General features: G+C 52.0%; 9 protein-coding genes across 9 annotated transcripts; 3 read left to right on the forward strand and 6 right to left on the reverse strand.

Moving 5' to 3' along the window:
- Positions 1 to 207: 207 nt before the first annotated feature.
- CC77DRAFT_1020734 (hypothetical protein) lies at positions 208 to 3,825 on the reverse strand. Its single transcript, XM_018525123.1, has 4 exons — positions 3,649 to 3,825; positions 1,346 to 3,572; positions 955 to 1,294; positions 208 to 899 (listed from the first exon to the last, which is right to left on the reverse strand). The coding sequence occupies exons 1-4, from the start codon at positions 3,694 to 3,696 to the stop codon at positions 425 to 427; spliced, it is 3,090 nt and encodes a 1,029-aa protein (XP_018385623.1). The 5' UTR covers positions 3,697 to 3,825; the 3' UTR covers positions 208 to 424.
- A 565-nt stretch (positions 3,826 to 4,390) lies between these two features.
- Positions 4,391 to 5,064, reverse strand: CC77DRAFT_1020736 (DUF1903-domain-containing protein). Its single transcript, XM_018525124.1, has 5 exons — positions 4,969 to 5,064; positions 4,844 to 4,907; positions 4,753 to 4,799; positions 4,588 to 4,679; positions 4,391 to 4,533 (listed from the first exon to the last, which is right to left on the reverse strand). Exons 1-5 carry the CDS (start codon positions 4,969 to 4,971, stop codon positions 4,497 to 4,499), a joined length of 243 nt encoding a protein of 80 aa, XP_018385624.1. The 5' UTR covers positions 4,972 to 5,064; the 3' UTR covers positions 4,391 to 4,496.
- A 126-nt stretch (positions 5,065 to 5,190) lies between these two features.
- CC77DRAFT_1020737 (ubiquitin-like protein) lies at positions 5,191 to 6,245 on the forward strand. Its single transcript, XM_018525125.1, has 3 exons — positions 5,191 to 5,314; positions 5,421 to 5,719; positions 5,795 to 6,245. Exons 2-3 carry the CDS (start codon positions 5,486 to 5,488, stop codon positions 5,852 to 5,854), a joined length of 294 nt encoding a protein of 97 aa, XP_018385625.1. The 5' UTR covers positions 5,191 to 5,314; positions 5,421 to 5,485; the 3' UTR covers positions 5,855 to 6,245.
- Positions 6,246 to 6,453: 208 nt separating this feature from the next.
- CC77DRAFT_1009094 (hypothetical protein) lies at positions 6,454 to 7,129 on the reverse strand (the record flags this gene model as incomplete). Its single annotated transcript, XM_018523573.1, has 2 exons — positions 6,454 to 7,010; positions 7,096 to 7,129. The coding sequence occupies 2 exons, from the start codon at positions 7,127 to 7,129 to the stop codon at positions 6,454 to 6,456; spliced, it is 591 nt and encodes a 196-aa protein (XP_018385626.1).
- Positions 7,130 to 8,092: 963 nt separating this feature from the next.
- Positions 8,093 to 12,093, reverse strand: CC77DRAFT_114775 (hypothetical protein). The gene is made up of 2 exons (XM_018530107.1): positions 11,667 to 12,093; positions 8,093 to 11,608 (listed from the first exon to the last, which is right to left on the reverse strand). Exons 1-2 carry the CDS (start codon positions 11,884 to 11,886, stop codon positions 8,481 to 8,483), a joined length of 3,348 nt encoding a protein of 1,115 aa, XP_018385627.1. The 5' UTR covers positions 11,887 to 12,093; the 3' UTR covers positions 8,093 to 8,480.
- Positions 12,094 to 13,360: 1,267 nt separating this feature from the next.
- Positions 13,361 to 19,087, forward strand: CC77DRAFT_989762 (carbamoyl-phosphate synth; the record flags this gene model as incomplete). The annotated part of the gene is made up of 5 exons (XM_018536293.1): positions 13,361 to 13,964; positions 14,014 to 17,114; positions 17,168 to 18,521; positions 18,575 to 18,981; positions 19,031 to 19,087. 5 exons carry the CDS (start codon positions 13,361 to 13,363, stop codon positions 19,085 to 19,087), a joined length of 5,523 nt encoding a protein of 1,840 aa, XP_018385628.1.
- Positions 19,088 to 19,785: 698 nt separating this feature from the next.
- Positions 19,786 to 20,709, reverse strand: CC77DRAFT_935955 (vesicle-associated membrane protein-like protein; the record flags this gene model as incomplete). The annotated part of the gene is made up of 3 exons (XM_018534470.1): positions 19,786 to 19,811; positions 19,939 to 20,615; positions 20,675 to 20,709. The coding sequence occupies 3 exons, from the start codon at positions 20,707 to 20,709 to the stop codon at positions 19,786 to 19,788; spliced, it is 738 nt and encodes a 245-aa protein (XP_018385629.1).
- A 538-nt stretch (positions 20,710 to 21,247) lies between these two features.
- On the forward strand, positions 21,248 to 21,856 carry CC77DRAFT_989767 (hypothetical protein; the record flags this gene model as incomplete). Its single annotated transcript, XM_018536294.1, has 2 exons — positions 21,248 to 21,458; positions 21,513 to 21,856. 2 exons carry the CDS (start codon positions 21,248 to 21,250, stop codon positions 21,854 to 21,856), a joined length of 555 nt encoding a protein of 184 aa, XP_018385630.1.
- Positions 21,857 to 22,060: 204 nt separating this feature from the next.
- On the reverse strand, positions 22,061 to 24,207 carry CC77DRAFT_1020741 (mitochondrion biogenesis protein). Its single transcript, XM_018525126.1, has 2 exons — positions 23,439 to 24,207; positions 22,061 to 23,387 (listed from the first exon to the last, which is right to left on the reverse strand). The coding sequence occupies exons 1-2, from the start codon at positions 23,875 to 23,877 to the stop codon at positions 22,426 to 22,428; spliced, it is 1,401 nt and encodes a 466-aa protein (XP_018385631.1). The 5' UTR covers positions 23,878 to 24,207; the 3' UTR covers positions 22,061 to 22,425.
- Positions 24,208 to 24,245: the final 38 nt, after the last annotated feature.

Below are 24,245 nucleotides of genomic sequence, written 5' to 3' on the forward strand. Positions count from 1 at the left end.
GCATTGCATTTTGGATAGACACGACACCTTGATGACCTACACCAAATGGCGTTTTGGGAGGGTCACGATGGATTCAAGCATCGTTCTTAGGGCTGGCTTTCGGCATTGTTCTCACTTTTTCACTTCTTCGTCATGGAATTTTGTATATATCGTTGCGCAGATGTGTAACTAACGAAAGGATTAAATTTATTTAGCTCCAAGGGTAGAGCTCAAGTCAGTATGCAGCTTTTCTTGCCTATCTGGTGACTCTGTTGCTCGATAAACGAGCGGGTTACATCACCGTCATTCTGATGCAGGATGCTAAGTAGTTTGACGACGTGATTGCTTGCTTACTATGCTCTCTGTCCTGTTCTAAAATCAAAAGCGCGCGCATGCTGCATGGCCTCCCATTGCGACTGATATCTTACAACTCATATTCCCACATCTATCTTGCACCCAAATCCCACAGCCTAAGCGTCTCACCCTTTCCACCCCTCTTCTTGTTACCCTTCTCCTTCCCGCCCTCGGTCAACTTCAACATACACTTTGACACTGCCGCCAAACACTCCAGCACTTCGCTCATCCGCCCCGTTTCAAGTAAACACCTTTGGACCCACTCATTGCCTTTGTCTGCTACTACAACAGCGACCTCCATAGCCTTGATTGCAGGATCCTTGTTCAAAAACCAGGAGGCCGCTTGTAAAACAGAGAGGTATGCGAGTATCATGTCTGGGATATACGCCTTCATCAGGTCCCAGGTTTTGTGTGTAAGGTAGTCTGGGTCTGCAGCCGAGGCTTGGGAGATGGCAGGAATGAGAGTATCGAAGACATTGGATATTGAGTCTAGAAGCGCCTTCGTGCGTTGAGTGTCAGGCTTGTGTTTGGCAGATGCGCCTTCTTTCTTGCGTTCTGCACGAATTCTGGAGGCATCGTTAGTTGGTGTGCGTAGAGTGATAGAAAAGAAGAGTGACTGACTGAATAAGTGTTTGTTCCTCTTCACGCCATTCACGGAAGAGAACCAACAGGCGAACAATCTGCTGGAGCGTGTAGTATGCCGTGCTGCTCTTACGTAGGTTATCTACAATCTCCCGGTGTTGATCGGCGTCAGGCAATTGTGCCAAAGGCATAGCGGCTGCTCGTGCAGAAGTCGAGAGATTGTCGCGATGTTCGTGGAGCTGCTGCTCGTCTTGTTCTTCCGCACCTGCCGTGGTGAAATCGAAGGGATAGCCGAGCAGAGCTTCTGTTCGAGACAAGGACAGAGACTCGACGCTGAGATCGCTAATGACCTTCTCGGCAGCGGCAAGTCGACCATTGACTATAAACCATGTCAGCAAGTTTCCGAATGTCTATATCGCAAGCAACTTACGCAAGAAGATGGTTAGCGCGCTCTTTAGGTGTCCAAACGTGTTTTCGTAGTCCTTCCCTACGTAGTTGTACCATTGCACCGCATCTATGACTATTTCGTCTTGTGGGCTTATCTCAGCACCACCAAATGTCCGCTTGACACGAACACCCGGCCATAGCAGCTGCTCAGTCGGAAGAGTAATTTTCTCCAGGATGTTGAACCGCTTGATAGGATTTGTGATAACGCCATAACCCTCTTTGGTAAAGTGTGTAAACCCGCTATCCCTAGAAGCAAACGTAAAGCTCTGTGATATAACTTGAACGACGTCGATTCGATATGATTCCATGAGTGCAACAGAGTGACGTTGCTCAGAGCTATTTTTGATGTCGGGGAGGACACGCGCGAGACTGTAGGCGGCTCGTTCGGGGATGAGCTGTGCTGCATAGAGCGGTATGGTATCGAATCGTTTGGTAAGACGTAGGAACTCGATGTAGGCTGTGATGACGTTGTCCATAGCCAAGAATAGTTTGTCTTGATGTGTATCCTCGAAAAGCGTGTGTAGTCCGTTGCGAAGGACAATGAAGACGTGAACCAAGATGCGGAAAGCATGTGGATCTTTCGCGAGAGTCTGATAGTGTTGTTCTGCGCGGAATGTGCGATGGTCTCCAGCAGGTATCGGGCTTCGGTCTTCTTCTAACGAGTCTGGATGTATGATGAGACTGTGTGGTCGGTCGTCCTTGTCGAACATGTCCGCAAGAGCCACACCGACCTTCAGCATCAAATCATCAGTGTCTCTGGCGATAAGTGCGCTCTGAATAAGCTTGATTGGAGAGACCGCTTGGGATGCTGTACTCTTCTGTTGCTTCAGAATTTCAATCACCTTCTCAGGTGAGTTCTCCCAGTCTCCGATATTGGCGACTGCATCTTGGAAGAGAAACTTCTGAGTCAAGGATTCTGTCACTCTGCTCGGATAATTCTTCTGAAGATATGAGTCGAATCGGGAGAGCAGGAGTGCGTTGTAGTGGGCATGAAGATGATCATCCCAAGACTTGCAGACTGCTTGTACTTGCTTCAAATCTCCACTCAGCAGACCATATACAGCACCTTCATATGGTATCCGAGCTCCCCTTGCAGCGTAGAAGCTCATTCGGCGGAACAGGTATCCGACGGTCGGGCCTGCGACATTTGGTCCACCTTCTGGGTGACCTTCGTACGCTGCTCCAATACTGACGCCGCGCCACGACTCGTTCCTCTCGTAGCACCAGTCGACGATGGTCTTCCAGGGTAGTCCGCGTCGCATCATTTCGTATGCAACCATCCAGAGAGAGCGCTCATAATACTCGTCGCTCCTCTCGAGTGCGCGCTTTTGCCGTGAAGGAGCATCTGGGTCTAGTTGGGTAACGAGGTTCGCGGTCCTGTCAGAGGTCTTGAGGTTCGAGTTTATCGGCTTCAGCGGTTGGTCTGTGTCGTCCATGCGCTTCGCCTGCTTGATCTTTGTCTTGGTCTCCAACCAGCCGCTTGTCCAGGTGTGCGCGCCCTTTCCAGAGTGCTCTTCCAGCCCTGTAATGATGGCCTTCACATCGCTGTCGCTGTCGCGGGCCGTTTGTTCTAGCCAACGAAGGACGAGCGCTTTCTCCTTGGCCTGGTCATCCTCCAACAGAAAACGATCCCAGATCTCGCTGTTCTTGCAGTATCGTGCATTTCCGCCGACCTGTTCCAATCGCGTTTGCTTCTCCGCCGCCACATCAGTGCCAGGTTCAGGGTTGTAATGCTCGATGACCAACTTCAGCAGCTTCCATGTTGCAAGCTCTGCCTGCCATTCTCGTAGCTCTCGGACGCTCGCGGAATCGGGGACGGCGCTGGACTCGATAGATGGAATGACGGATTGGGACGACTGGCCGAAGACACTCTGTCCTGCATTGTCTGACGCATCTGCCATACTCTGTATTTTCCGACGGACAGTCTTGCTGAGGCTTCCGTTGTTCTCTGCTTCCGTTGTCCGCTTCAGCTCCTTCACATGTGATTCTGCAACGTCTTGGAACTTCCCGACGAGCTTGACCGTGGTCTGATATTTGGCTTTCTTCGATTCGTTGCCGTGGACATGCCAGTGGTCCACTCGCTCCGCGAACTTCTCCACCTCTTTCCCTACACGTTCGGCCATTGCACGCAGCGGTTGTAGCGGGTCGTTGGCCTTGGTGCCGTTCGTGACTCGTGACGTTCCGAAGGAAAACGCGTTGTTGTTATGAGACTACAGAGAGTGTGAACGCCTATTGTAAGGAGATTGAAAGTATGATGGGAGGCAGTCGGAGCTCCTGATGACTTACCTGAGCTGCAGTCGGCTGCGACTGGCGCGATAGTGATCGTGAAGCCATGATGAAAGGAATGGGTGAAACTTGGAAACGACAGAAGGAACAAGACAAGGCGATCTCAGAAACACTTGACTAAGCCACGCGCCAATATCGTGTTGGGAGCTTGCGATGTTCGTGGTTGACAGCCCTAAGCCCATCACAAAACAGAAGTCGCGCCCGGACGTCGCTGCAAGTTAGCGCGTCGCCAAGACTTGACACGCTAGCGAACATAAAACTCGAAATCTGCCCTTACCCAGATTTTCTCGGTACAATGTTTTCACAGGACGGCGCCTTTAGAGTCTCGTCAGGAATCTTCAGTTTCTCATGACGCGCTCGTGCTGTCCCAGATCAACACGCTTCCTGGTAACCTGGCTGGACTCCCAAGTGGGGATTGACAGTGCGGATGATATAGGAACTGTTACATCCCATAAATTAACGACCAAACTCCTGAATGCTTTGAGAACTACTCTAGACATCATGTCGTTTGCCGGTTCTTTGGCTTCCAGGTCCCGATCTTGTCATGATCTCACGTCGGCTTGCTGGCTTCACAAAGGACTATGTTTCCCAACACTATGTTGATTGCGATGGGCGTCATAGACGTTCGTTTCCCTTCCTACATTCATAGTAATGTGATGGCGAATGCCCGCGGTTTCATGCAGCGGATTGTTTTGTTATAAGGCTACAAATGCGAAACTTCAGCACAGAGAGAACGATTGAGGTCCCGGTGTCAATCTCAGGACAAATGGTTGGGTTCTTGTTTGTTATGATACATGACTACAATTACATCGGAACCTTAGTCCTCATCCACTAGTTTGCCTTGGAAGCTATGATATACCCTTAGCACGTTGCTCCATCTTAAGCCTAAGGCGCTGTCAGAGATGCTGTGTAGGGGAACATGATTGAACAAACACTCACTTCAGCAGCGAATATTTTGGACAGCTCACGGTACTGGCATTTTCTCCTTGTTCTTTGTAGAAAGCATTACAGCATTCATACAAGGCATCGATCTGACCAAAGTCAGTTTGTGCTTAGAATTCATACATGTATGTTCATAGCTTGTTTCAGGTGTGAGATGCGTACCTCTTTTCTGCATTTCCCTTCGTTGTAGTTGTTCTTTTGTATACAATCTGTCTCTCAGTAAGATGGATTACAAATTGCCCAGACTACACACTCTGGATTGCACATGCTCTAGGATGACATGGCGGGTCTGTCTTTAGGTCTTTGTCCATGTCCCCCTAAGACTTTGTCAATTTGGTGTTTCTCGCCAGTGCCATGGATGTGACATCATGAGCATACCATGGTGAAGCACGCAAACAGCCGAAACGCTGCACAAATTTGTACAAAAAAGGTGGGTAAGTATTGAAGTAACTGAGCCAGCAGTCTTGCAAGAGCTCAGGTAAGAGGAATTGTGCTTTGCAGGTAAAGGTGATGAAGATGAATCCGGTTGGTTGGATCTGGCCAATGCTTTAAGAGCGAGACCCCACTAATTCTCAGTGCTCCCACCTCTTCGTTGCGCTTTCCTCCTTCACATAACCTTTCGCGCGTTGCCACCGCTCCTACAAAACCCCCCGACGCGTCTGCGCAGCCTCACGAGAGCCTTCCATTACCCGACGTAATTTGCACCCAAAGCGCCGGTATTAAGGTATGGCTATCTCCGCACCACATAAAGCAGCTTCCCCCACGGCAAAACGTCCTTTCCTTAACGTCCACCGCTTCCGCTAGCACAGCCGACTGACCTTGCCGAACAGCCTTACCCTATCGCTCTACGACCCAGAATCACACCCAGCCATCCACGAACTCTCTACACCCCAAAATGTCTGACAACGGTTCGCCCAACGTGCAGCAGAAGCCTGAGGATGGTGGCCAGAGCGAGCACCTCAACATCAAGGTGACGGATAACAACAACGAGGTCTTCTTCAAGATCAAGCGCACCACTGCCCTTGGCAAGCTCATGAACGCTTTCTGCGACCGCCAGGGAAAGAACATCTCGAGCGTACGATTCCTGTTCGACGGTCAGCGCGTAACAGCTGCAGACAACCCAGACACGGTAAGTAGGAGAATAGTGGTCTCCCGCGATTAGCGCGAGGCTGCATTTCTTGAGCCAATTGCTGACAGGACATAGCTCGACATGCAAGACGGCGACACTCTCGAAGTCCACCAGGAGCAGATTGGTGGCTGCTGACCGGCGACCCCCCGCAGCGTTGTGCAGAGCTCCCTACAGCTGTACCAAACTTCGACACCCGGCGGCTAAGTCATCACCTTGTATACCCACGAGTACGACTTGCCGAAGACCTACGAGTACACGATTGCTTTCAGCGGCGGCGATGGCGGAAAAGAGGCATTGGTTTTGCTTTCAGATATGATTCTATGGGTTCGGGCGTCACGGATTTATCAAGCCCGCCTTGCGCGGCGCTCTTTGTGTCTTCACGTATTAGCTGATGGTGCGCCACATGCGAGGAGGATTGAATTCATTACATACTTTTCATGACTTACATGCACTCCTTTGGCACCAATGAGCAGTCTGTATAATATGTGTGAGGGTTGGTGCTGTGGGTACGACGAGCAAAGCAACGTTTTGGCTTTTAGCCGAACACGTTCAATGTCCAATATCTTCGTTTGCCAGTGAAGGTGCCATACTAACACACTCAAATTTCCGTGCAACTCAAACCAGCTCTTCAATCCTAATTTGTACATTTTCGTAGACTACATATACACAATTATAGAGGCTTCCAAGTCGTATCATACACCTAGCGAAGCCCTAGCAGAAGCGTGGTCGCTCCCCTAATCATCCCAAACAGCCTTCTTCCTCGCTTCCCTCTCCTCAGCCTCCTTCTTCTCCCTTTCCCTCTCCTCGTTCCTCCTCTTCCTCTCCTTCTCCCTCATAGCACGATCATATTCCCTCTCCTCATCCGTCCTCTTCGGTGCCCTAACACCCAAGGCACCTGCAATCAGCCTGCCAGCTACCGCCGTTGTCTTCTCTGGTCGCTTGTCCAGACTGCCACCCCCTCTGCTCGAGCTCCTACTCCCGCTATCGCTCAGATTCGAGTTCAAGCTATACGGCACATTATCCGGGTACTCAAACTGCGTCGGACTAGCGGGTGTAGGCGGCGGCGGGTTTGGCGGGATGTCGCGAGACGTGGATGTAGACAGTGGTTGTAAAGAATCGTGTGGTGAACCCTTTGCTTCTGACTTGCCCGAGTCTACATCTTCGGTTTCGGTATCCGAGCCACTGAGTTCGGCTTCCCAGCTATCTGCCACGGGCTTGGATTTGGGCTTCTGCGCAGTTTTCTGTGGGTGTGACGTCGAGAGTTCAAGGTTACCGAGCGTGTTTGCGATTTCTATAGGAGGACAAGATGTTAGTGGTGCTTCTCCTTCCATTAAGAACTTTGATGGATGGGAGTGTGGAAAACGAGAAATACGTACCTTCTTCGCTGGGTGTCTTGTGCATAGGCGCCATATTGTTTCTTCCGCAGTGCGTGTACCTTGTGTGCTGAAAGGTCGTGTGAGGCTCGTGTTGATTTGCGGGGTAAAACGTTCCGGTCTCCTCGAACAAAGGGTATCGGATGATGCGGGGGAATGTTTGATAGCTTAACGCTTGTGACTCTAGTAGAATGGCAGCAGCAGCCTGTCAAGCGATTGAGGAGTGTTACTTGGATTTAAAAATCAAGGGTTCAATTGAGCTATAGACCCTAATTATGGAAATCCACGGATCACTCCAATATACGAAACATCGAATATGCTAGCTCTCCCCTGCGCCGATTGCCCGCAGAATAGGGTGCTTGTGGGGAAAGGGCGCGCGTCACAACGCACAACATGCTTTCAACGTCAGATCGATGCTTCATTTAGGAGCTGGACCCACTTTCTCGATTCTAGAACGTCTACTGTCCGAACAAATATAGATGTGGCTATGGCCTTGCCGGTAGGGAGCGAGGTGGTTTGCGCAACACCTACATGCGCGTTCCTGCATTCTGTGTTGAGTGCTGGGATCATATTCGGTCATACACGTGTTGTTGTGAAGGATATTCAGGGGCATATGGATTGCGGCATCTAGACCTTTGCAGAAGTTCTCAGCAGTCAAGCATGCATCAACTTGGGAAGTTACTAGCTTCTACGCTTCATACAGCTATCTGACCTCATTACTATCACGGTTAGTGTCGCTTTGCTGTCAATGCAGTATCTGATCGTAGTAGAGAACGCAGATCTGTGACCTCGAGATCCAACCGTGATACATTGATCAGACCCGATGACGTGAGAACAAAAGCTGCTTTACATATAAACGTTGTCATAGGGGATTCCAAATCGCAGCTATATCTCCAGTAGGCCTGATGGAGACATGGGCATGCATGGTTGATGTTGAGAGTGCTATACGGTGCACTTGGCTTGGAAAATGGCCAGATAGCATTCTAAGTAGTGTATCATTTTATCCCAAACATGGCTCACGAGAAATTCGAAAGGGTTTTTAAGGCATGAATTGAGCCGGTTCATCACTGTTTAAAATCTGCGGGCACTGAAACCACGAATCGATCCAACCACGAACAACTTCTATACATTGCAATACCAATGTATTTGAACTAGAAATTACGACCAGACTTCAACAGAGACAACCAAAACTAATGATACAAAAGCAAGGCACATACGATGCATGCTCACAAACTAGACAAAACGCCGCTGATTAGACAGAAAACACCCGCGGGGTATCATCTTGTCAAAACAGTTATGCCAAACCCAAAATGACCAATGCAAGCAATGCAAGATGACCCTGAAAACACCGACATATGCAATGCGCCACATACAGCCTCGTTACTTCTTCATAGGCTGGAGCCCATCCTTGGCTCTTCATCACTTCGTCTAATGCTCATCTTCTTCTTCGCTTTGCCCTTCTTTTTGGTAGACGGCTCGTTCGGCGGCGAGTGGGTACCGCGACTACCTCCTTGGCTGTCTCCCTGCTTCAAACCCTTGACTTCCTGAAGCATGTCGCGGAAGCCTTCTTCAAGCGTCGTCATCCGCGCAAGCATAATTCTGCTCATGCGGTTAGACTCAGAGTCGTTGTCGCTGCCCTTCTGCATTTCATGTGCCTTCATTCTAGCAGCCATCTCGAATTGCGTGGTAAACGATGCAGGTAGACCGTTAAGATTGCCAAAATTGGGGTTGAGGTTGTTGTCTCCGAGATCTGATGCAAGATCTAGAGCAATGGCATTGAACGAGGGCTCGCGTGCCAGGTTGCTTTTAGATAGTAGGTTGGATGACATCCCGCGTGGTGGCATGATCGCACGAGGACGAGAAGCCGCAGCAGGAGGGGGCACACTAGCCCGCTTTGGAGTTTTGGCGCCTGTTCCACTTGAAGTGTCCAGACGTCCCGGAGTTGCTGTACCAGTGGCTGTCCCGCTGCGAGCGCTTGTCCTCGGCCGCTTTTCGGGAGATGGAGCACGTGACACGTTCATAGTCTCCTTGACAGGACTGAAGAGAATTGTGCTTGTGGAAGTGTTGCGGTTGTGCCCTGGTTTGGATCGCTTCTTGCTAGGTGATAGAGGTGCTTTTGCTTTGAAGCTGGAATCAGAGGGTGAGGCCACAATGGCTGGAGTGCGGCTTTGCGACTTGGGCAGCATAGTCATGGGCGTACGGAAAGACTCATCTTCGGAAGACTCGTATCCTGTCTGAGGCCGTTTGCTATCCTTCTGACTCTGCTCGACCCGCGGGGTGACCTGCTGATCGGTACTCGCGTCGTCGTCTTCGTCATCTCCATCAGCATCAGTCTGCTGTGGCACCTCCTCCATGGTCATAGCTAAATTTAAGTCTGGTTCTTCTTCCTCTGCTATGGCCCGACCCAATGGGGTTGCGGCGTCGTCGGGATCGGAAACCACCGTCCTGGTAGCGAGCGGGTGCCTACGTCTCGGCTGACCGGCGGTTTTCGTTCGCCGTAAATATGGCCGAATGGGCCCCTCGAGTCGGTCCAAAACTGATCGTGAGTCGTCCTGAGGCGGTGTGTTCTCATCATCGTCGCCCATCTTCTTCATCCAATCCGATACAACATTGCCCGAGTTCCTCCTAGGCGTCGGATAGCGAGGTGTAGGTTGGAAGCTAGGGTCGCGAAAGGGTCGCCTGAACACCTCCTCGAGTGCCTGGTCCTTCTGGAAGGTAGTGACAGAAGGCTCACGGAGGCGAGGGCTGAATAATTCGGTAGGGCCCCGAATGCTGAACGCAGGCACAGGTGCTTTGGATTCAGCCCGACCCCGTTGTTCGACAAGATCGGTTGGACCGTACGATAGATGCGACAGAAGAACGCGCTCATAGAAGAAAATTACGAACAGGATGGGAAGATGCGTCAACTTAATGACGAGCCGATTCATGCGCAGAAACCTCTTGAAAGACATGGTGTATTTGAGCGGGATTAACAGCCACCCAATAATATTGGTCGGCGGGATGTAGGAGAAGAGCGCATCCGACTTGACCATAGAGATGGTGTTGACTGCGAATAGGAACTGATGCTCTTCATCGGCATTCTTGACGACTGCCATGAAGGAATTGGTCAGGACCGTAACAAGAATGGTGACGATAAGGAAGTGACAAATGAAGAGGAATAGAGCAAGAAGAGTCTTGCCGAGAAAGTTGACCTCGCCCCAGAGATCCCATGCGGCAGGTGTGAAACCCATAACCAATTGGAAGATGGCGTATGCGGCATCGGAAGCCCCGAGATCTCTCTTGAAGGCCAAGCTAAAAGCGACAAAGAAACCACTGCAGCTTATCACAATGAGGACGAGAATCGCAACCAGATCCATAGCCATCATCTTGAAGGCAATGAGCAGCTGCGAAAAGTACCGATAATGGTCCAGAGCCGAGAACAGCCTAGGAAAAAGCAGGACCGCGGTGGATCCCAGCACATCATAAGCCATAGCAGCCACCCCGTGGCGACTGACGTCGGGCATGAGAATTCCGTAAAGGCGTAAGACATAGTAAGCCATGAACATGAGGAGGATACCTAGATCAAAGGCATTCCAAACACTCATAATGTATAGACCAAAGCCCTGTTCAGAGAAACCAACTACTTCGTCGAGCATGTATCCAGCGCTCCAGAACCAGAACAAGACTTCAAGTGCTGTTATATCGTCCGACTTCTCAGCCAGCACAGCCAAGAACAGGCCCAGCATGATGGCGAAGGAGAGAGTCGAGAACAGGTTGCGGTAGCGCGGAACACGTAGACGGGAGAGTTTGAAGAGGGAGGCATCGTGGGGATCGTAGAGTGTTACTGTACGCCGAAGAAGCGCGGCAGGCGGAGGCAGGGGAGGCGCGGGCTTGGTCGGCGACATGCGACGAGACGGGCCTGTCCGTGGGGAGAGGTTGTCGCGGACGTTGTACCCACGTTCTTGGGGGGAGTCTGGCTTCCGGTGTAGGCTATCGGCTGCCGAGTGGAAGACAATGGTGCCTGCCCAGATGGCTTCCAGCTGGCGCACTACCAGAGGATGGGCAAGGAACTTCTTCGCCTGAGCGCGAATAGCAATCTCGAGCGTGGATATGCGCGCAGCATTACGGTACGCCTGCCGCGACCAGTTCGCGCCACCTGGGGTGTTGGTACCACGTTCCTGTACCATCATACCCTGCAAAGGATCGAAGTCGTAGGAGAGCGCATCGATGAGTTCTCGCGTGGAAAACTCCTTCAGCATGCGCATAGCCAGAAGCTCGCATATGAGCGCCCGCGTCTTACTGACGCCCACATTACCAGGATTCTCTTCTCCTTCCTTTTTGAATTGTAGGCAGTTGGCGAGCAGACAGTAGAGCAGCCCGCGCGAGAACTGGTCGGAGCGAATCTGCTGCTGGATGGGCTTGACGAGAAATTGCGACACTTGCGGGGAGCGCAGCTGGTCCCATGACAGCGTGGTTTCGCATCGCTGAACGAGGATTATGCGAATGGCGTGCGTGGTGTTGTAGATGGGTATGCGATCTGCGGATATTGTCAGTGCCATGAACAAGCAAGCAAGCAAGCATTATTCTCCGCGTACCCAGAACTTCCGCAGAAAAGACGGGCAGCAAGGGCCCGTCTCGCTGGCGGTCCTCGTCTTCGTCATCTTCGTCGCCGTCATACTGCGCTACGCACTCCTGCTCATCTTCACTTTCCGAGTCCTCTCCGTTCTGGCGACGACGGTAGCGGTTGATGGCCGCGAGAAGTGGCGTGGTCTCAGATGGCCGGCGTGACTTTTTGCTGAAGAATGAAGCGAACATGGAAACTACCTCGAGCCTCTAAAGGAAACGAAATTCCTCGTCAGCGTCGGCGTAGGTAGGGGAGAGGGTGGTGGTGCGAGTTGGGTGGAGAGTGCTAGGTTTCATCACGGGTGGGAAATGAAGCACGAGATGGAGGATCGTGAAAAGCGCTCTTGCCTACTTTCGTGCCACATGCAGTTCACCGCCTGAGAACTCTGGCCCGTCATGCGCCATGTTCGCCTTGGAGAGAAGATGCAGACGGGTAAGACTCGATCCTTATCTCGCGTCGTCCCTCCCCCAGACGCGTCTGTAGCCAATAGACGCGGGCACGCCGCACATGCAGACAGGGCTTGCAACGAGGGGCGCCGCCAAAAGCACGTCCAGAATGCCATGTGAGCCATTGCCGGAGGGGAAAACGCGCCATTTTCAAAGGCGTCATCGAGACGATTGCCCTGAAGTGGGTATCTTTAGCACTCTGGGGTGCAGAGTGCATACAATATACCTCAGATCCTCCACATGCCTGATGGAGGTAGGCGAAACCTTCTTCGCGGCCCTCTCCACCACCTGATCCATGGTTACAGAGGAGCTGTTAAGGCATTTCACTGCTTCGTATCGCGCCATCAGCTCGTCTGATCCATCGCTCAGAGCCCCCAGGATGCGGTCAAAATGTCCGCGATCTGAAGGCATCTAGACGATCTCGATCAATAAATACCCTGACGGCAACCCTGCCTTTCGCTCTTAGGGCGAGGCTACTGGCCCTGCATGACATTCAGATAATTGCTCCATCTTATTTGTCACCTAGCCGCTGTCGGACTCAAAAACCTCAGACTCCCACGGCCTGCGATATCTGCTCATTCACACACAAATGCCTCTGCGCGCAGAGGCACGACAGACGGTGATGTCGCCGTGCATGAGCCGTTGGATCCTGCGCTGATCATAGCTCCACCTCGTTAAAGGTGTTCCCGCTACTCACCATTGGCAGCTTTGGCGATGCATGCAGCTCCGGCTTCACACCGCCAGGCGAGCCCTTGCAAAAGAAATTCTTTGTTGAAGGTTTTGATGTGCAGTAGGTGCTGATCTCGTGGGAAGTGCACGAAATTTTGAATTATCCAAAGTCGCTCACTGACTCTGCTGTAAAACCTGTCTTGATCTCAACCAAGTTTCGGTATGACTTGGACATCAGCTGTTGGTGAGCACCACGATGAGGGGACCAAGACGTAGTCGACGTCGATATCGGAGCAATATTTTTTGGTGCTCTACGATCGTGGTTGACTCTCGGCGAGGCACAGAAAGGCCGACCAAACTCGTCATTCGCTAAGGCGGGGCCAATCAACCCCGCCATACAGCGGCAGCTAGACTACTCACGTTTTTTTCGTTGCAGTGAGGCTCTGAAACTTTTTTCTCAGGCTTCACTTCTTCTCTTCTCTACAATTGCCTGGCAGTCTCGCTTCTCAAGGGTTCCATAGCCCTAGAGCTGTCACTTATACCTTCAATTATGGCTTCACAGCCCGACCAAAGCCACGACTTGGCTCTTGAGCTTCAAGATGGCTATGTCTGCTTCGGAAACAGCTTCGGTGCTGACAAGAGTATTTCTGGAGAACTCGTCTTCCAGACGGGCATGGTTGGCTACCCCGAGTCAATCACAGACCCCTCCTACCGCGGCCAGATCTTGGTCATCACATTCCCCCTAGTAGGCAACTATGGTGTGCCCTCGAGGGAAGAGATGGACGCCCTTCTCGAGGGCGTTCCAGCTCACTTCGAGTCCAGCGAGATCCACATTGCGGGATTGGTTGTAGCTACATACGCTGGCGAGGAATACTCGCATCACTTGGCCACCTCTTCGCTGGGCGCATGGCTCAAGGAGCAGGGCGTGCCCGCCATCACTGGCGTCGACACGCGAGCGCTGACGAAGCGCATCAGAGAGGAGGGAAGTATGCTGGGACGTCTCATGCAGAGGACTGGACCAACTCCTTCCTCCACCTCCCTCACCAACGGTGCAGTCAACACCCAGACCCTCGCCGACGACGAGGTGGACTGGAGGAGTAGCTTCGAGCAGATCGAATGGCTTGACCCCAACAAGAAGAATCTGGTTGCTGAAGGTATGCAAAACCCAAACTCCAGCAGAGACCCATCCTAACACCCGTATAGTCTCCATCAAGAAACCCAAGCTCTACAAGCCCGATCCTGCGACTGCCCTCAAGCACCCCTCTGGCCGTCCCGTACGTGTCGTCACCGTTGACGTCGGTCTCAAATACAACCAGCTTAGGTGCTTGGTCCGGAGAGGAGTCGAAGTCTTGCAGGTTCCATGGGACTACGACTTCCCTGCGCTCGCTGGCAAAGACTACGATGGTCTCTTCATCTCAAACGGTCCCGGTGACCCAGCTATGATGGAGTCTACCGTCAAGCACATCAAGAGTGCTATGGACGAAGCGCGAACACCCATCTTCGGTATCTGTCTTGGTCACCAACTGCTCGCACGAGCTGCTGGCGCCGATACAGTCAAGATGAAGTTCGGTAACCGTGGTGCCAACATCCCTTGCACCAGCTTGCTTACTGGCAAGTGCCACATCACGTCACAGAACCACGGTTATGCCGTTGATTCCAAGACACTACCCAACGGCTGGGAAGAGCTCTTTGTCAACGCTAACGATGGGAGCAACGAGGGTATCCGACACGTTCGCAGGCCTTACTTCAGTGTGCAATTTCACCCCGAACACACCCCTGGCCCTCGTGACACCGAGTATCTCTTCGATGTCTTCATCAGCACTATCCAGAAATCAATGACATCATCCGAAGTCTTGTCACAGCCAGTCGAATTCCCCGGTGGCACCTTCGAGGAGAACAGAAAGCTCACCCCCAGGGTGGACGTCAAGAAGGTGCTTGTCCTCGGCAGTGGAGGTTTGAGCATTGGACAGGCTGGAGAGTTTGACTACTCTGGAAGTCAGGCGATCAAGGCTTTGAAGGAAGAGGGAATCTACACGATTCTGATCAACCCCAACATCGCCACCATCCAAACCTCCAAGGGTCTTGCCGACAAGGTCTACTTCCTGCCCGTCAACGCAGACTTTGTTCGCAAGATCATCCAGAAGGAGCGACCTGATGGTATCTACGTGACCTTCGGTGGTCAAACCGCCCTCCAGGTCGGTATCCAACTGAAGGACGAATTCGAAGGCCTCGGCGTCAAAGTGCTTGGTACCCCGATTGACACCATCATCACTACAGAGGACCGAGAGCTCTTCGCTCGTAGCATGGAGTCGATTGGCGAGAAATGTGCCAAGTCTGCATCTGCCAACAATGTAGAAGAGGCTATGCGCGTCGTCAAGGACATCGGCTTTCCTGTCATTGTCCGAGCTGCCTATGCTCTTGGTGGGCTCGGAAGTGGCTTCGCAAACAACGAGGCTGAGCTGCTCGACCTTTGCAACAAGGCTTTCGCTGCCAGTCCTCAAATTCTCATCGAGCGCAGTATGAAGGGCTGGAAGGAGATCGAATACGAAGTTGTCCGAGATTGCCGAGACAACTGCATCACAGTCTGCAACATGGAGAACTTCGATCCGCTTGGTATCCACACGGGAGATTCCATTGTGGTTGCTCCCTCGCAAACTCTGTCCGACACTGATTACAACATGCTCCGAACGACCGCTGTCAATGTCATTCGCCATCTCGGTGTTGTCGGTGAGTGCAACATTCAATACGCACTGAATCCCTTCTCCAAGGAGTACTGCATCATTGAGGTCAACGCCCGTCTGTCGCGTTCCTCCGCTCTTGCCTCCAAGGCGACAGGTTACCCCCTTGCCTTTGTTGCAGCTAAGCTTGGTCTGAACATTCCTCTCAACGAGATCTCCAACTCAGTCACACGTGTGACATGTGCTTGCTTCGAGCCATCGCTCGACTACGTTGTCGTGAAGATTCCTCGCTGGGACTTGAAGAAGTTCACCCGTGTCTCAACACTCCTCGGTTCTTCCATGAAGAGTGTTGGCGAAGTTATGAGCATTGGTCGAACGTTCGAAGAAGCCATTCAAAAGGCTATTCGCGAGATCGATCCCAGCAACCTCGGTTTCAACGAAACTCCAGCCCTGATGGAGATCGATCAGGAGCTACAGACACCTTCCGACCAGCGTCTCTTCGCCATCGCCAACGCTATGAAGGCTGGATACAGTGTCGACAAGATCTGGGAGATGACCCAGATTGACAAGTGGTTCCTCAGCCGCCTCAAGTCTCTTAGCGACTTCGAGAAATCAATGGCAAGCTACAACACCCTCAGCATCACCATGCCGCTGTTGAAGAAGGCAAAGCAGCTCGGTTTCTCCGATCGCCAACTCGCTAAGTTCTGGGCCTCGAACGAGCTTGCCGTCCGCCGCGTGCGTGTCGATGCTGGAATCTTCCCTGTCGTCAAGCAGATTGATACGGTCGCAGCTGAGTTCCCCGCCGTGACCAATTACCTTTACTTGACATACAACGCCAAGGAGCATGACATCAGCTTCAACGACAAGGGTATCATGGTTCTCGGCTCAGGTGTGTACCGCATTGGATCATCAGTTGAGTTCGACTGGTGCTCAGTCCGCGCTATCCGCACTCTCAGAGAGCAGGGCTTCAAGACAGTCATGTTGAACTACAACCCGGAAACAGTTTCTACCGACTACGATGAAGCAGACAGGCTATACTTTGACAACATCAGCTTAGAGGTTGTCTTGGACATCTACCACCTTGAGAACTCCAGCGGTGTCATTGTCTCCATGGGAGGCCAAACCAGCAACAACATCGCCCTTCCTCTGCACCGCATGAACGTCAAGATCCTCGGTACTTCCCCCGAGATGATTGACAATGCCGAGAACAGGTACAAGTTCTCTCGTATGTTGGACCGCATCAATGTCGACCAGCCTGCATGGAAAGAGCTCACCAGCATTGACGAGGCGATGGAATTCTGCGACCGAGTTTCCTACCCTGTCCTGGTTCGTCCCTCGTACGTCCTGTCTGGAGCTGCCATGAACACTGTCTACTCGAAGCACGACCTGGCCAACTACCTCAATCAAGCTGCCGACGTTTCGAAGGAGCACCCAGTCGTCATCACCAAGTACATCGAGAACGCAAAGGAGATCGAAATGGATGCCGTCGCTCGCAACGGAACCATGATTGGTCATTTCATCTCTGAGCATGTTGAGAATGCTGGTGTTCACTCTGGTGATGCTACGTTGATTCTCCCTCCTCAAGACCTTGACCCAGAGACTATTCGCCAGATCGAAGATGCCACTGTAAGTTTTTTCAGCTATATACATCTACCACGCATTTACTAACCCATGATCAGCGCAAGATAGGAGCTGCACTAAACATAACTGGACCTTACAACATCCAGTTCATTGCCAAGGATAACGAGATCAAGGTTATCGAGTGCAATGTCCGCGCTTCCCGATCCTTCCCATTCGTCTCCAAGGTCATGGGTGTCGATTTGATCGAGATGGCTACCAAGGCCATGTCAGGCCTACCTGTGACTGAGTACCCACCCACTAACATCCCGGCCGAGTACGTTGGTGTCAAGGTTCCCCAGTTCTCGTTCTCCCGTCTTTCCGGTGCTGATCCTGTCCTTGGTGTGGAGATGGCTTCCACTGGTGAGGTTGCCTGCTTCGGTCGTACCAAGTACGAAGCCTATATCAAGGGTCTCATTGCCACTGGCTTCAGGCTGCCGAAGAAGAACATCTTGCTGTCTATTGGTTCATTCAAGGACAAGTTAGAGATGTTGCCTTCAATCGAGCGTCTGCACAAGATGGGCTACAACCTCTTCGCCACTGCTGGAACTGCTGACTACATTCAAGAGCACGGTATCCCCGTTAAGTTCTTGGAAGTATTGTCCACTGGTGAACACGACGAGCAAAAGCAAGAGTACTCGCTCACCCAGCACTTGTCAAACAACCTCATCGACTTGTACATCAACTTGCCATCCAGCAACCGTTTCCGTCGGCCTGCCAACTACATGAGCAGAGGATACCGTACCCGTCGTATGGCCGTTGACTACCAGACTCCTCTGGTGACCAACGTGAAGAACGCGAAGTTGTTGATTGAGGCTATCGCTCGCCACTACGACATGGAGATCAGCAAGGTAGATTTCCAGGAGTTTGCTGCAGCTCCCGGAGCCCACGATGCATCTTCAGGGCCTTTGTCTAAGCTTAACGGCTCGCTGTCGCTGCAGCAACTTCTTGCAAGGTCTCCGTTCAAGAGGGAACACATTACCTCTGTCAAGCAATTCACCCGTGCAGACCTTCATCTGCTGTTCACCATCGCGCAAGAGATGCGTCTCGGTACTCAGCGCCAGGGTTGTCTTGATATCCTCAAGGGTCGCGTCCTCTGCACTCTGTTCTGCGAACCATCAACTAGGACTTCCGCTTCCTTCGATGCGGCTATGAAACGTCTCGGTGGTGAGGTCGTCGTCATCAATGAATTGGTGTCGTCTACACAAAAGGGCGAATCCATTGCAGACACTATCCGCACTCTGGGCTGCTACGGTGATGCCATTGTCCTGCGTCATCCGTCGGAGGAGTCGATCAACATTGCTACCAAGTTCTCCGATGTGCCTATCATCAACGCTGGTAACGGTAGCCGTGAGCACCCAACCCAGGCTCTTCTGGACATCTTCACCATCCGAGAAGAATTGGGCACAGTGAACGGTAAGAATTTCCTTGTACCAACCTCATGTGAGACATACACTAACTCTTTTTAGGCCTCAACATTACCTTCGTTGGTGACCTCAAGTATGGCCGAACGGTCCACTCCCTCTGCGAGCTCCTTTCTCACTACGATGTCACCATCAACCTTGTGTCGCCCTCGTCTCTACCCATGCCTACTGGTGTCACTGATGCACTGAAGGCCCGCGGTCAGCTGAACAAGGTCACCACTGAGCTGACCGACGACATCGTCGCTTCATCGGATGTCATGTACTGCACTCGTGTACAGAAGGAGCGCTTCCCAGATGTTGCCAGCTACGAGGCTGTCAAGGATGCGTTTGTCATTGACAACAAGCTACTGAAGGGAGCCAAGGCGAACATGATTGTCATGCATCCGCTCCCAAGGAACAACGAGATTAACGAGGAGGTGGACTTTGACCCAAGGGCAGCCTACTTCAGACAGGTAAGTCTAACCCTGATCCATAAGGACATCCCAGCTAACAGCATCGCAGATGAGATACGGCCTGTACACCCGTATGGCGCTTCTCGCTATGGTCATGGCTCCCTAATCAGATCATCCAGCGCACGACTTCATGGCAGGCGTTTGACGGTTTTCACGAAAACGAAGAAAGCAACAAAAAGTTTTCCTTCCGCATACTTTCCTTTCGAGTTTATACCATGACATAGACGAGCATCATCAGCAAAGATTGTAGATAGATACTCAAAAGCATTTCCACGGAGTTTTGGCCACGGGTTAACGGTATATATATGATGTATAATTATCAACATCAGGATGGGGGGAAGCTATTTCACTTTTTCTGCAGCACGTTTCGGTGTTATTCTTGTATATTTTCAAAGAGGGGGAAAGTCATTTCATTTTTATTTCGTTTTCTTTTGGCGTTTGGGTGGGTCCTCTGATCGAGGTTGGGAATATGGATCGGAGTTGAGAGGAAGATCGGTACATCAATCGGACTGGGTAATTATCGGCGGTATTATGGATAGGGATCTGCATGGTTTGGAGTCGATGGAACGGTGGGATCAAACACAACGGAATTGGAAACAAAGGTAGTCATTACTACTGCCGGGAAGAGGGAAGACGCCGGACGCCTCGCCCTTGGTGTATACAATGGAAACAGATTCCCCACGTTGCGCGAAGTCGTCGAACTTTGCGTAAGAACATCAATCTCTCTGAGCACGTCGTGTACGCTTCGTGAAGTCCTTGTCGCTTTTCGGAAAGCAATGGTATTGTGCCAGTAGTGGCAGGAGTTTAGTGGCCGAGGCATCGCCCCCAACCTGATGTTCGTTAGCTTGTGATTCGAGAGATAGTGAGTTACGAAAGTGCTCGTTCTCAGGGTGTCGCCGTCTACACCAGGCAGGCGGATACAAACTAACGAGATTCTGCCATGTTCAGTGAACTTACCAGGAAGACCACAGCCGAAGCCGACAAATAGGTAGATCAAAAAGATGACAACCAGCGTTAGCAGTACCATCAATTTGACGTTCTTCCACCACATCCTCCTCTTTAGCGTCCGTGACCTGACCCTGAAGTCCCTCGCATTCTCACCCAGTCTGCCAGTCTTATCAACCAGGACACTCATATGCTCGCCCCTTTCTAGCACACGTTCAATGTTCTCTGTCATGATTTCCCTTACGCCCTCGATCTCGCGCTGCGCCGTCCTGAGCGCATCCTGTTGTCCAGCCTGAGTACCACCCTGCTCTACCATCATCCTCTTCAACGCGCCGTTGAAACTCGCACACCCATACGGCGGCAAGTCATGGAAGTTTGTGCTTCCAGGCTCGAATTCAGCAAAGAACTTCTTCTCGAGGTTCGTCAGGAAGCCAAAGGGTATGCGCTGGCCGAGGTCGCGTTCAGCGATAACGAGGAAGGTGAGGCCGCCGGCCGTGGACTGGTTGTTGGGGAAGTCTGAAGGCGACTTGACGAGGCAATGAATGAAGAACTTGGATTGATCGATGGTTTTGTGGGCGGATTTGTCGTGGGCGATGCGTGGGAGGACGAGAGAGACGAGAGAGGAGGCATTAGAGGAGGCCGAGGCGGTGTGTTCGGTCAAGACGGTTGTGTTGTGAGCTATGCATGCGCTGTGATTTTATCAGTTAATGGTGTTTCCAATTTGTATCATGTATTAGAGAGGCCATACTAGAGCAGCGGCGTGGAAGAAGACGAAGACGCCATGTTCAAGGTTGGCGGAGGAAGACCAAGGGCTCTGCGCGTAGCCGGGGGCGCTTTCGGTTGTTTGCGTGATTTGGGATTCGAAGGAGATTTCGAGTAGGATATGAGCCCTCGAGAGACTAGAGCGTGGTGGTGATGATGATGATGATGTGGGTCTGTTGTAGTGGTAGCCGTTGATGGTGTTGGTGCTGCTGCGGAAGGAGTGCCACTAAAGCTGGGGACGCTGCCTCTAGCCATGTGCGTCATAGCCAAGACGGTTCACGCCTCATGCGCTAATGCATGGATTGCGCTTGCGATTGATTGATGGGGCTTGCTTGCGATTTTAGTCAACTTCGCGTCTTCCATGCGCGTAAACGGGAGTTGTCGCAGGTATCAATTTCGAAGACTTCCAGTTGCGGTGGTTACGATCGCGTAGCAGCGAGGGTCTGCCTGTCATTTTAATTTCCGTGTTTCGTTTGCCTTTCACTTGGACACCCCACACTCTCCCAGCTCGCGCATACTCCACCGCTACGCAGAGACACACAACACAGTTTGAGCCAGCATGGTGCGCGTAAAGAACCGCTACCTGGTAGTCAACTTCCTATACCCGGAGCCTCCCGCGAAGAGCAAGACGCAACTTTCGGACGCCATTCAAATTCACTCGCCGACGCCCGATGCCCTTAAGCAGGGTCTTATCATACGTATGATACGGGACGGTGTTGAAGAGCTGTTTGGCGACTATGGCTCGGGTATGGTGTCTTCGGGACTGAAAGGTATGTTGCAAAGGCCTCGGGGGATTTTGATGGCCGTACTAATGACGTGCACAGTCAATTATTGCTCTCCCTCAACCAGCACCGCCATAATACGATGTCCACGAGACCACTACCAAATGGTCTGGGCAGCCCTCACATACATCACTCACCTTCCCAAACCTCTCGATATACCTGTCGTGATAAGAGTCGTGCGGGTTAGTGGTACCATCAAAAAGGCGGAACAGGAGGTTATCCGACGGTCACAGCACATTATCAAGAGAGCAAGAGCCTGGGATGGCGCCGGAGAGCTGCCCATGCTACAGAAAGTGGAGAAGGCAGTTGATAAAGAGAGGAAAGTGGAGGACGAGGTGCTTGCTAGGATTGACGACGACAACGAGAGTGAGGACATGAGCGAGTAGGCAGACTTGGGACTCTGCGTTTTTTTCATCTGCTAAGCCTGGCTTGTCGGATACTGGATACGGGCCCTAGCCATCACTGCGTGCTGCTTGACCGATACCATATCCTTGCTCCTGGCACTCCTATCTGTACTGCTCGGCAGTACTTAGGTGTGCCTCTGAAGCCAAACACAACCAGAGGGTTGTCTTAAGGGATAGAAACAGCGGCTCTGGCCCATGCTCGTGACAACGCACTACACGAGCTGAAGAAGATCTAACAAATTGCTGCTTGCGCAGCTGATGTTGATCCATATCAAGGTCTTCGGTCTGCCATGAAATGTCGGGCAAGGGGGGATATGTGGAAACCCATAGTCGTTTTCGCGACAACGTTGCACATATTGGGTCGTAAATGCGATCAAAGCGGTGGTTGTGCCACGCATGGAGAAGCTCGACTCCCTGGTTGGTATAATTAGTGAGGAGAATAATGCACTACACGACATTGTACAAGCAATTGAGGCGAATGGCAACGCCTCAATTGATGGATTATATACATTCTTCAGATATAAATACTATTCGTACAAAAGCTAGATACTTCAATTCGGCCTCAGCATAGCAATGATGCTCGCTGTGATGACAGCCCCAGCCGCAGCGCCTTGGAGGATGGCGCTGGTATAGTCGATCCGCCGCATTGAAATGACGCGATCGCTAACAATGTCATGTGCTATGAAGCTAGCCTTTTGCTGCCAGCTTTCTAGTTTGGAGGGGGGAGTGGTGTGAGATGACGAGATTTCTTCAGCAATGGTAACGCGTTCCTCTGGTGTCAGGGTCTCTTCTTCAGGAGTAAGAGCCTCAGCTTCAACAGTTACAGCGGATTCCTGGACGACTTCGGGAACGAGTTCAGGTTCGACCGACGATACGATGTTTGTTCCCGCTGTTGGGGACTCCTCAACGACCTCGTCGGCAACCACGAGCGGTGCCTTGGCAGGTGCGTCTGTACGATCAACAACCCTGTCGATGTCTTCCTCAATTGCTGTTAGACCTTGCGTGGCTGACACGGGCACAAGTGCAGTAGCAGCAGCCGATGACGCTGCAGCATCCATAGCAATCTGATGCTGCGCCTCCAAAGCCTTCTTGATTTCCCTGACCATCCTCCTCCTTCGCCACGGCTCCAAGATTGCCAAACTCAATAGCAACAGGAAGATATTGACACCCATGAGGCCAAACGTGACCCAAGTACTGTTCCTTCGGATGGTGTCGCTCCAGATCTGCTCTTCGTGGTATTGCGCACGTTCCCTCTTTTCCAGTTGTGCTCGCGCGTCTTCCAAAGCATTTTCGGCGTTTGCGACGGCGTCCTTGGCTTCCCGAACGGCTTGATCATTGATGTGTTCGGAGCGAATGAGGGCCATGTAACGTTCAAGGTCGCCATTTGACCATGAATGTTTACGCTCCAGGAGAGCGACGACTTCTTTTTGCGAGGTAGCTTGGTGGGCGAGGGCGGTGTCGAGGGCTTGTTTAGCGGAGTCGATGGCTAGACGGCGGGCCTTGACAAGTTTCTCTGCACGGTGTTAGCTGCTGCGTCGGAGCGGTACAAGGTGATTGCATATACCCTGCTCTTTGATCTCCCTCCTGAGTGCCTCGACGCCAGAGTAGTCGGTTCCAGTGTATGTATTGACCTTTTGTGTGACGACGGCAAGCTTCGGTAGCAGCTCATCCATGGCATTGGAGAAGCGTTTTGAGAGGCTCCATCGCTGCTTCTCTTGATGCGAAGGCAGGTGTTCGTCCGGTACGCGAGCAATATTATCCAAGGGCTCATCCTTTGTGGGTGGTTCCGATTCTTTTGGAGGAGGCTGTTCAATCTTGGGAGCGGGCGGTTCTTGCAATGCGGCCACCGAAGTTTCTGCGGCTCGTTTGATAGCCATTTGATCCTCGAGTATAGCATTGAGTCTCCTCTCTAACCGCTCCTGATCCTCTGGTGATGGCGGGGCTCCTGATAGCTTGGTCGGAGGTTGCTGTATAGGATTGGAGTCGTTTGCGGGCGGCGGCATTGCGATGGGATCCGATGGCTTTGGTGGTCTTCCTTGTTCCCTCCATCTTGTTGAGCTTGTGAAAGTACGTTGCGACCATTGTGCAGATGGGTTGGCGCTCAACGGCGTCTTTGCATGCCACCTCAACGCACCAGGAGCTGTGCGATGGCGACACCTCGACAAGACGGACGATGCGCTGCGAGCAACATTGCTCAGAGATGGTGACGAAGGCGCTACCGTATTGGCGACAACCGAACGTGAAGCATGCTGAAGCAGTGGCCTCATTCTTGTCTCTACCCTCACATGAAGAGCGCCTGAGCTGTATGACGAATGACGAAAAAGGGCCAAAATGCGGACCCCCGAAGCGGGCGGCGTCGCATCGAGCGCAG

This window comes from Alternaria alternata (genome assembly GCF_001642055.1).
Source record: "Alternaria alternata strain SRC1lrK2f unplaced genomic scaffold CC77scaffold_11, whole genome shotgun sequence".
Taxonomy (NCBI): domain Eukaryota; kingdom Fungi; phylum Ascomycota; class Dothideomycetes; order Pleosporales; family Pleosporaceae; genus Alternaria; species Alternaria alternata.

Bases quoted from the DNA above. Each gene is read 5' to 3' on its own strand.
- CC77DRAFT_1020737 (XM_018525125.1), top strand. From the start codon at position 5,486: ATGTCTGACAACGGTTCGCCCAACGTGCAGCAGAAGCCTGAGGATGGT. The intron at 5,720-5,794 runs GTAAGTAGGAGA...GACAGGACATAG, and splicing joins CTGCAGACAACCCAGACACG to CTCGACATGCAAGACGGCGA.
- CC77DRAFT_1020736 (XM_018525124.1), bottom strand. The intron at 4,680-4,752 runs GTACGCATCTCA...GACTTTGGTCAG, and splicing joins AAGGGAAATGCAGAAAAGAG to ATCGATGCCTTGTATGAATG. The intron at 4,534-4,587 runs GTGAGTGTTTGT...ACAGCGCCTTAG, and splicing joins CCAAAATATTCGCTGCTGAA to GCTTAAGATGGAGCAACGTG.
- CC77DRAFT_1020734 (XM_018525123.1), bottom strand. From the start codon at position 3,696: ATGGCTTCACGATCACTATCGCGCCAGTCGCAGCCGACTGCAGCTCAG. The intron at 3,573-3,648 runs GTAAGTCATCAG...CACTCTCTGTAG, and splicing joins CGCAGCCGACTGCAGCTCAG to TCTCATAACAACAACGCGTT. The intron at 900-954 runs GTCAGTCACTCT...CGATGCCTCCAG, and splicing joins GAGGAACAAACACTTATTCA to AATTCGTGCAGAACGCAAGA.
- CC77DRAFT_1020741 (XM_018525126.1), bottom strand. From the start codon at position 23,877: ATGCCGCCGCCCGCAAACGACTCCAATCCTATACAGCAACCTCCGACC. The intron at 23,388-23,438 runs GTATATGCAATC...AACACCGTGCAG, and splicing joins GAGGGAGATCAAAGAGCAGG to AGAAACTTGTCAAGGCCCGC.
- CC77DRAFT_114775 (XM_018530107.1), bottom strand. From the start codon at position 11,886: ATGTTCGCTTCATTCTTCAGCAAAAAGTCACGCCGGCCATCTGAGACC. The intron at 11,609-11,666 runs GTACGCGGAGAA...CAATATCCGCAG, and splicing joins CTTTTCTGCGGAAGTTCTGG to ATCGCATACCCATCTACAAC.